Here is a 10,819-nt window from a genome sequence, read left to right on the forward strand (position 1 = left end):
TCCAGACCGTCATCACCCCCAGGGTAAAAATGTTTTTTTCTCAAATCCCCTGTAAACCAACTACCCCTCACGTTGAAACTTTGCCTCCTCATGACTGACCCTTCAACTAAGGGAACAGCTGCTCCCTATTTACCCTGTCCATGCCCCTCATAATCTTGGACACCTCGAGCAGGTCACCCCTCCCTCTTCTCTACTCCACCCAAAACAACCCAAGCCTATCCAACCTCTATTCATAACTTAAATGTTTCATCCCAGGCAACATTGTGGTAAGTCTCAACTGCACCTCCTCCAGCTTAATTATATCCTTCCTATAATGTGATGACAAGAATGGTGGCCTCACCAAAGTCCTATACAACTCCAACATGACCTCCCTGCTTTTTTAATTTATGCTTTGATTGAGAAAGGCAAGTGTCCCATATGCCCTTTTCCTCACCCTATTAAACTGCCCTCCACCTTCAGAGATCTATGGACAAACAGGCCAAGGTTTCTTTGTTTCTTAGAACTTCCCAGTGTCAGGCCATTCATTGAATACATCCTTGTCAAATTAATCCTTCGAAAATGTATAACCTCACACATTTCAGCGTTAAATTCCCTCTGCCACTTTTCTGCCCATTTGACCATCTCATCTCTCTCTTCATCTAACCCAAGACACTCAACCTCACTGTTAACCACCCGGCCAATCTTTGCGTCATCCGCAAACCTGCTGATCCCACACGTATGCGCGCAGGGCACCAACGGACCCAATCCCCATCACGAGATAAATGCCAGTTTAGCACCTTGGCACTGCCACCCTGGCATCCTGCAGTGCCCCTGCCAGCTGGCAATGCCACCTGTCTCACTCTAACATGCAGATGTGCTAAAAGTTGATCCGCCCACAATTGCCGGGATTCACATCGCAACGTTTCGCAAGATCACGTTAGATCTCGTGAGGCGTGGTGAGCAGTGTAGATCCAGGAAGAGGGATCTCCCAGCATCTACTGTTCACCCCCGCTGCCTTTCGGGCATAACGTGGCCAGTAGATTGCGCCCCAAGTTGGTTATTACAGTATGACTAAACCTTACACCCAAGGGCCAGCAATTATTATGAGTAAATGTTGACGTAGAAATGTGGCATCAGTCAGTCGAGTGAATATCCCACCACACATAAAAAATAACTTACATCAACAGTGAAATCCTCTGAAAAGTTTTTGAACTGCTTGCTCTCCCTGTTGCTAAATGCTGGTATAAAGTCCACATTTGTAATTCTTGTTGCTGCCTCCAACACAGCAGCAGCTTTGAAGAGAAATATAATCATATGTGTAAATTATATAAATTTCATTCATGTTGCTCGAGCGATAGGTTCAAATAGCATCAGACTGTGGCTAACAATGCCGGTATCAGTATTACAACCTCTGAGACAAGACTCTGGTGTGCATTTCGGAGGCTGGGATTTGCCCCTCTGGGCAAGTTTTTTTTACCGTATTTTGGCATGGATTTGGGACAACATTTAATAAGGTGGATTTAATTTCTCCTGCAGTTGCTGGAATTTGAACTCATCTTTCTGCGTCATTGGTCCAGATCCAAGTAATATTTTGTCAAAAAATTTGGAATACTATGGGTTGGATTCTCTGATTTTGGAGCAAAGTGCCGATGCCGGCGTGGGAACTGTGGCGTTTTCAAACGCCAAAACCAGTGCTGAACCTTCACCGCCAGTGCTTTGGAGGGGGCGGAGCATCTGAAAACAGGCACCGCCCCCGATTCGGTCGCAAAAAGGGATTCGACGCCCGATTACGATATCGGTGTCGGGCAACGGAGAATCCTGTCAAATGTCTTCCTTAGCCACTTCCCAGCAGAAAAAAACATTCCTCAGTTGAGAGCCTTTTCATTGAAGGAAAACATGATTTGGTCCTATTTTTAGGTTATGCTGATCTTCCCACATGATCACCCTTAACCCAGTTTCTCTCTTTTCTTTCACAGTAAAGTCATTGCGAGGTGATATAGTTGTGTCCTTATGGGTTAAGCCTAACCCATGAGTCCCACCTATGGTGCCAGCAGACAATCCCATAAGGGCATTAGCCTGGCAAATGAACATCATGATTCAGAAAACCGAGGGACACTGAAGATTGATCTTTCAGCTCTCTCCCACGGTGTGTCAATCTTCTATCATTCCATGTTCAGAATCATCCCACAAAGGACTCCTAACCCCTGCTCCAGCTTCAATGCCTTCCCTTCAAAAGGTGCATGTTAGCTTTCAGTTGCCAGGTTTGCCTGCGTTCGCCAGTTACAATATTAGCCTATTGCTCGGGGATTCAGCCAACCAACAGCAAGGTCAAAACTGGTTGACACTGCAATGAGGTAAAACAGCAGGCTGCATGAATCTGGAATTAAAGGCCCAGCTTCATCTCGTGGCTCGGACATGTTTTTTGGCCGTGGGGCGTGCGGAGGAGGCGCGATTAAATTTCTACCTGTGTATTCCAGCTAAAGCCACGGGTGTTGTGGGAATGATTCACATTCATGAGTTAACCACAATAGAAACGTCGAATTCCTCCTGCGGAGAAAGAGGCCATTCAACCCATCAAGTCTGCACTAACCCTCTGAAAGATCTCCCTACCCAGGCCCACTCCCCCACCCTATCCCCGTAACCTCATAACCCCACCTGACCGGCACATCTTTGGACACGAAGAGGCAATTTATCACGGCCAATCCACAAATTCTGCACATCCTTGTTCTGTGGGAGGAAACCGGAGCACCCCGGGAGAAAGTGCAAACTCCACACAGGCAATCACCCGAGGCTGGAATTGAACCTGTGTCCCTGACACTGTCAGGCAGCAGTGCTAACCACTGAGCCACCATGCCACCCCGTCGAGAAATTTTTAAAATTTAGAATGCGAAAATCTGCTCAGCCCATCCAGAACCAATGTATTGTGGATTTTCTCCTTTCCCACTCTCCAATGTAATTTGCATCATCGCAAATGTGCAATGTAACTCCAATGCTGCAGGTCTATGCACCTAATTTAATGGATAAATGCTTTCAGTTCTTCATTGGTTCACCTTGCTGTTAATCCTAAACTGGACTGCACTGTACACTTGCCCCAGTACAGATTCCAAATATTCCAGCTAACAAGCATCTGGGAGCTCTGCGGGAAGAACAGCAGCAACATAATGCTTGAGCAACGTACCTGTCCTGACTTTCTCTGTAATTGTCTGCAGTTGACCGCACGTTCTTGTGGAAACTGTAATCTCATATTCAATACTTGGCTGGAGGTTATTGAATGTAGCTTCTTTTTGGGTAGTTTCAATGTTCGTCACTGGAGATGTGGAGATTGTGACATTGAAGACGGGCTTTATGATTGCATTGTTTGTATCCCAGGTGATGGAAATTGTCTCACTTTCCACCGTTACAAAACGAATACGAATGAATTTCAGTGGGTCTGTAATAAAATCACACATCTTTGTACTGAAGCATCTGAATCATTGTCATCCTAAACACTTAAATATATTGACATAAAACGTATGACATCCTACTAGGGAAAAATAACTGGAGAGGAAGAACTCTAGTGGTATCTTCAGCAATGAATGGATTGAATGGAACAATTAAGAATGCACACTGTAATGACATTTTCTTAATATTGCATTCAAAATATGTATTGCGGAAAGCACAAGAGGATATGATCCATCACCCAAACCGATCCGCCATCTCCATGTATTCTGCACTTGATAACCTTCACTCTAATCCATTTAATCACAAGAGTAAAGTTCTGCCAATGAAACCCCAGCGCACCATTCATCCTTGCATCCTATATTAAATCGTCATGGATCACTTTTCTTACCGGGAAATTAGCAACAGTTCATCTTTTCAAACAGTAACCGAATATGTGCTTATAGAATCATAGAATCCCTACACTGCAGAAAGAGGCCATTCGGCCAATCGAATCTGCACCAACCCTCCAAAAGTGCACCCGAACTAGACTCCCCCCGCCCTAACCCTGTCACCCCACCTAATCTTTGGACACTACGGGGCAATTTATCATGGCAATCCACCTGACCCGCACAGCTTCGGACTGTGGGAGGAAATGCATGCAGAGATGGGGAGAACGTGCAGACTCCACACAGACAGTGACCTGAGGCCAGAATTGAACCCGGGTCTCTGGTGCAGTGAGGCAGCAGTGCTAATCACTATGCCACCGTGCCCCCCCCCCCCTTCTTATTTGTTCTAAGTTTGTATTGTTGGCGGAAAAATCTGCCTACCGATAGCAGGTATCGGAAACTCAGGTATATACAGTATTACCCATGAGTTATCAAAAGGCAGGCTGGTGAACTTGGCCATAATGTGCTTTGTTTCTTTGACTTGCAGTAATCTACAGTAAGATCCCAACGTAAATATATTTTTTCAACATCCAATCAAATGTGGCCTGTAATTAACAGAGAGCCATGATATGACGATTCTCCATTAATTACTGAGTAAACATTAGCTCTGTCATATCAAATAATCATGCAACTTACCACAGGATGGACCAGCAGTGGCTGTGGTGGTGGCACTAGTGGTGGTTACTGTAGAGCTGGTTGTCGGAGTTGTTGCTGGACGAGCAGAGGTGGTCGTCGCGGTTGTGGTGGGAGAGCTAGTGGTGGCAGAGGTCGTTCCGCTGATAACTGTTGTCAGAGTTGTTGTTGGACGAGCAGAAGAGGTCATTACGGTTGTTGTGGGAGAGCTGATGGTGGCAGAGGTCGTTCCGCTGATAACTGTTGACAGAAATTGTAGTTGAATGCACCAATGCTACACCCACACAACTGTTTATTGGAGGTGGAGTGAGGTTAGTTTGTATGAGAGAAAGTGTTGGTGAGGGCAGGGTTTACGCTGCTCGCTGGGTTTGGTGTTCGGCCACTGGCATTTGGTGAGCTGATGGGGCGGCGACATTCTCAGATATCTGAGAAGGTACAGCAGTTAAAGTGGCAGCAAGTGTTGAAATTAGATTTGTTGATGAGGCAGTGAAGCTCAAGATTAGTCCTGTTGCAACACTCCCACTGAATGTGGTGGAACTTAAGATGAAAATTAAAATCAAGCAACTTTTACTAATTTGTCAGATTGCTTGTATTTGTATTGCTGACCAATCTTGAGGTACGCTGGAGCAATCTGGGGGGGAGAGAGGGTGCTCAGGAGGCCGCGGCGGAGGAGCAGGCGGGTTGGGGTAAAGATTGGGACGCCATTTAAAAATGGCACCCCAATCCGCAAATCATCATCCTACACTGAAGAGCTGAGTGCATCGGTGTAGGAAATGAGGTAGGAGCAGCCTTCGCGGGGCGGTTCCTGACTGAGGCTAAATAAAAACCAGCAGTGATAGCGGGGTCATCTTGGCGCCCCGTTATAAGCGTCCAAAACGGGATCTGTAGGTACAAAAAGGGCAGTTGATAATGAAGGTAAAGTCCTTTGAAGGGTGGCGCAATGGAAAACCTTCTTCATTTAAAAATGTCATTGTCACTCCCATTTGGCATGACTTTGTCTCGGCCGGTGGCAAGTTAATGCGAAAGAAAATTGAATGGAGTCAAGACAGGTAAGAAAGGCAAGGAGGAGAAGAGAATTTAATTGATGCATTTAGTTGTTATGAGCTAGAAACAGTACCTGAATCAAGGGTGGAAACACAGCTGATAGTAACGTTCAAAAGGGATTTGGGAACATACTTGAATAGAAACCAAAATCTAGGGCAATGCGGAGATGGCAGATGAGTGAGACTAGCTGGACAAACCTTTACAAGACCCAGCACAAATGATGGGCTAAATGGCCTCACCCTGTGCTGTCTCATGCCACCATTCACTATCGCTGATCTGCACTGGTGACTAAGAAAAATCTTTATCCCAAGATCTTCCTTTCCAATAGTTGTTCAGATAAAAATTAGCAACACAGCCACTTGCTTTAACGTACAACTCACGTTAAAAAGGGGTCATTTGTGCGTTTGAGCTAGAAAGGATCTTAGAGTATTCTACTTCTCATGGTAATGTACCCGTCAGGCTCTCGCTGATACTCCAGGATGTAACAATGCTGTTCATCAGACCATAAGGCCATAAGACGTAGGAGCATAAGTAGGTCATTTGGGCCACCGAGTCTGCTCCACCATTCAATGAGAACATGACTGATCTGATATGATAATCCTCAACTACACTTTCCTGCCTGATCCCCATAACCCTTGGTCCCTAACTTATTAGAAATTGGCCTCTCTTAGCCTTGAACATAATTAACGATTCACTACTCTCTGAGAGAAGGAATTCCTCCTTATCTCAATCTTAAATAGACGACCCCTTACTCTGAGATTATGCGCTCTGGTGCTAAACCCTCCCACAAGGGACAATATCCTCTCAGCATCGACCTTGTCAAGCCCCCTGAGAATCCTGTCATTCTCAATAAGGTCACCTTTCATTCTTCTAAATTCCAATGAGTACAGGCCAAACTGTACTCAACCTCTTCTCATAGGTGCTCTGCATCCCCTCACAAAAATCTGCATTTAACATTTTGTAAGACATTGACAACTGTGTTGCTTTCCTGTGACCGTCCATTCCAGCCAACAGCAAATTTCGGAGTTGGTCAATGTGACGCAGCTGAATCGTGATGTTGCGATGGTTTGAATCAAAGACTTTCGCCTCACAGAATCAACTATACTGGATCAGACCCGACAACAAAAAAAAACATCTGTGGGATACTAACCATCTGTCAGGCCCTGTACATTGTCTCCTCCAACCTGCCAAGCCCGGCCCCATAAAACCCAAACTTGACATCAGTTAACTGAAACTTGCCTCTATTTAGACTGGATGAAAGGCCCCATCCGTTCATTTAACTTTTACAATCTAAAAAAAATACATCCTTCTCGATACTTGCGAAGACTTACAAAACCAGTGGTTGAAATGCTTGTGTTAGAACTCCTTACCGATAATGGTTGTGTTTTGAAGATCTACATCGAACTTCTGACTGTTGTTTAAAGCTTCAATGAGCGCTTCTCTGACGCTGGCTGTCGTGACAATCACGTTTGTTGACACTGCCACCGTAAAATTCACAAGTATGCTCCCGTTTTCAATGGACGTGACATTAATTTTAATTTGTCTATTTTGATCTGACCCCTGGAATGTTTTGTTCAATCCATTCATCAGCTGAAAGAGAAAACAGATATCCACTTCTAACATTTGTCTCTCCACCGCACTCCCACCAGAGAACATGAGCATCAAACTTTACGCCTCTAAATATTGAAATAAGGACTTCCCACAGTATTCTAATGCCTGCAAATGGAGGTGTGTCCAGCTTTGTTTCAGTTAACGATACCTTTCCCTGAGAGTTGAGAAGCTGTTGCTTCAACCCGAACTCCTGATCTGGACATATAGTCCACACTGAAACTTAAGGACAGCATTATATTCCAGGAGGTTTTGCTGCAGGTTTAATTGTAGTTTCCCAGTGTTCCACATGGATGCCATTGATCTCATAACATCGCCTCACCATTTGTCTCTCTTTAAGTAATTCACAAAATCACAGAATCGCACAGTGCAGAGGAGTCCCTTCAGCCCGTCATGTCAGCATCAACACGTGAAAAACACCTGACCTGGCTTATCCCATTTGCCAGCACTTGGCCCAGAGCCTTGAATGGTATGACGTGCCAAGAGTTCATCTAGGTATTTTTAATGGGTGAAATTCCGCATCTACCACCCTCCCCTCGCAGTGCATTCCAGACCATCACCACCCTCTGGGTAAAAATGTTTTTTCTCAAATTCCCCCTCAACCTCCTACCCCTCACCTTGAACGTATTCTTCTCATGACTGATCTTTCAACTAAGGGGAACAGCTGCTCCCTATCCACCCTGTCGATGCCCCTCATAATCTTGTACGCTTCAATCAGTTCACCCCTCAGTCTTCTCTGCTCCAATGGAAACAACCCATCCTATCCAACCTCTTTTCATAATCTCTTCCATCCCAGGCAACATCCTTGTGAGTCTCATCTGCACCCCCTCCAGTGTAGTCACATCCTTCCTATAATGTGGCGAATAGAATTTGGCCTCACCAAAGTTCGATACAACTCCAACATGACCTCCCTGCTTTTGTAATCTATGCTTTGATTGATAAAGACAAGTTTCTCATATGCCTTTTTCACCACCTTATTAACCTGCCCTGCCTCCTCCAGAGATTTATGGACAAACAGGTCAATGTCCTTTTGTTCCATAAAACTTCCCAGTGTCAGTCCATTCATTGAATTCTTCCTTGTCAAATTACTCCTTCCAAAGTGTATCACCTCACACTTTTTGGCATTAAAGTCCATATAATAATAATAATCACTTATTGTCACGCGTAGGCTTCAATGAAGTTACTGAGAAAAACCCCTAGTCGCCACATTCCGACGCCTGTTCGGGGAGGCGAGTACGTGAATTGAATCCACGCTGCTGGCATTACATTACAAACCAGCTGTTTAGCTCACGGTGCTAAACCAGCCCATCTGCCACTTTTCTGCCCATTTGACCATCGCGTCTCTCTCTTCTAACCCAATACACTCAATCTCACTGTTACTCACCCGGCTAATCTTTGTGCCATCCGCAAATCTCCTGATCCCACACCCCCTTCCCCCCAGATAGTCATTTATGTTGTTTATTCCTCAACCCCACAATGTGACCCCTGAACCACCTCAAAATTCAAACTCACATATAAAGGCGCCCTCAGGGACTCCACCCCACACCCATCTGGGCTGGTTTAGCACAGGGCTAAATTGCTGGCTTTGAAAGCAGACCAAGGCAGGCCAGCAGCACAGTTCAATTCCCGTACTAGCCTCCCTGAACAGGCGCCCGGAATGTGGCGACTAGGGGCGTTTCACAGTAACTTCATTTGAAGCCTACTTGTGACAATAAGCGATTTCCGTTTCATTTCATTTCATACGCGCAGGGCACCACCGGACCCAATCCCTTTATTGGAAAAATGCCAGCTTAGCACCTTGGCACTGGCATCCTGACAGTGCCCCTGCCAGCTGGCAATGCCACCTGTCTCACTCTAATATCCAGATTTGCTAAAAATTGATCTGTCCACAATGGCTGGGATTCAAACCGCGACGTTTCGCGAGGTCGTATTTGATCTCGTGGGGTTTGGTGAGGCAGGAAGGGGGATCTCCCAACGTTTTCCGGTCGCGCCGCGCTGCCTTTCATCTATAACGTGGACGATAGATTGCGCCCCAAGTTGGTTATTACAGTATGACTAAACCTAGCACCCAAGGGCCAGCAATTATCATGAGTAAAGGTTGACACAAAAATGTGGCATCAATCAGTCTGGAGAATATCCCACCGCACGTACAAAATAACTTACATCAGCAGTGAAATTCTTTCCAAATTCTTTGAACAACCTGCTTCTGCTGTCTCCAAGTTCTTGTGTAAATTCCACATTTGTAATTCTTGTTGATACTTCCAGCACAGCGGCAGCTTTGAAGAGAAATATGAATCATATGTGTAAAGTATATAAATTGCATTTATGTTGCTCGAGCGACAGGTTCAAATGGCATCAGACTGTGGCTAACAATGCCGGTATCAGTATTACAATCTTTGAGACAAGACTGTGGTGTGCTTTTCGGAGGCTGGGATTTGCCCCCTTGACTCTGGGCATCCCAAACTGGGAAGGTTTTTTTTTACTGTATCTTGGCTTGGAATTGGGACAACTTTTAATTAGATGGATTTAAATTCTCCTGCTGGAATTTGAACTCATGTCTCTTGGTCATTGGTCCAGATACAAATTTTATTTTTCATATAATTTGGGAAACTATGTTTACAGTAGTCACTTCCCAGCAGAAGAAAAACACTTCCCAGCAGGAAAGCGGATAGCCTTTTCATCGAAAGAAAACATGGTTTGATCCGATTTTTAGGACATGCTGATCTTCCCACATGCCCACCTTGAAATCAGTTTCTCTCTTTTCTTTCACAATAAAGTCATTATGAGACGATATAGTTGTGTCCTTATGGGTTAAACCTACCCCATGAGTCCCACCTATGGAGTCAGCAGACAATCCCATGGGGGCATTAGCCTGGCAAATGAACATCATGATCTGGAAAACCAAGGGACACTGAAGATTGACCTTACAGCTCTCTCCCACGTTTTGTCAATATTCCATCATTCCATTTTCAGGTTCAGCTCGTAAAGGACCCCTAACCCCTGCTCCAGCTCCAAAGCCTTCCCTTCAAAAGGTGCATGTTAGCTTTCAGTTGCATAGGCCAGGTTTGACTCCTGTTCACCAGTTACAATATTAGCCCATTGCTCAGGGATTCAGCCAACCAACAACAGGGTCAACACTGGTTAGACGCTGCAACCAGTCAAAACAGCAGGCAGCATGAATCTAGTATCAAAGGCCCAGCTTCGTCTCATGGCTCGGATTTGGTCAAGCTTGAAACAGTTAGGAAGTGAACACCTTTGGAAGGAGTGTGGAATAAATAAATATAAATCAAAGCAGTGTCTAGATTCTCCACCCTCTCTGCAATCCCTCCCCGCTGTAAACTGGAGCAGTTGCTCCGCTCTTAATATTTACCAGAGCTGACATAGACACGGTCACTCTTCATGCATAACAGCTGACTCACTAAAAATCTGTGATGCAACTGCAGAGAATTGGGCACATCTGTTGTACCAGGTGTTGAATCAAGTGTGAATCAAGTCCTGCATTACATGTACCTGTGGCTGATGCTGAGATGGGAATCACTGATATAATATAGTTTGGTCTAACTGACGTTAAGAATCAAGGCCATGACGTAAAAGATGGAAAATGTGACATAACAGACATCAGTGCAATGGGTGAAGAGCTGGATTTAACTGATACTCTGGAATGAGATCTGGAATGAGATATAGCTGAT

The 10,819-nt window shown here is 45.0% G+C and overlaps 1 protein-coding gene across 20 annotated transcripts in view; it reads right to left on the reverse strand.

The window, feature by feature from the left end:
* Positions 1-10,819, reverse strand: part of LOC119968751 (mucin-17-like) — a 64,283-nt gene that overhangs the window by 46,503 nt on the left and 6,961 nt on the right. For 18 of the 20 annotated variants that reach the window (XM_038801415.1, XM_038801423.1, XM_038801427.1 and 15 more), the window contains 5 exons: positions 9,294-9,406; positions 6,893-7,112; positions 4,482-4,718; positions 3,158-3,409; positions 1,159-1,271 (listed from right to left, as the gene is read on the reverse strand). In XM_038801415.1, coding sequence (XP_038657343.1) covers positions 1,159-1,271; positions 3,158-3,409; positions 4,482-4,718; positions 6,893-7,112; positions 9,294-9,406 — 935 coding nt within the window. The remainder of the gene's footprint in view (positions 1-1,158; positions 1,272-3,157; positions 3,410-4,481; positions 4,719-6,892; positions 7,113-9,293; positions 9,407-10,819) is intronic. The other 2 variants (XM_038801420.1, XM_038801430.1) reach the window with 2 other exon arrangements.

The sequence above is a fragment of the Scyliorhinus canicula genome, chromosome 7, assembly GCF_902713615.1.
Source record: "Scyliorhinus canicula chromosome 7, sScyCan1.1, whole genome shotgun sequence".
Taxonomy (NCBI): domain Eukaryota; kingdom Metazoa; phylum Chordata; class Chondrichthyes; order Carcharhiniformes; family Scyliorhinidae; genus Scyliorhinus; species Scyliorhinus canicula.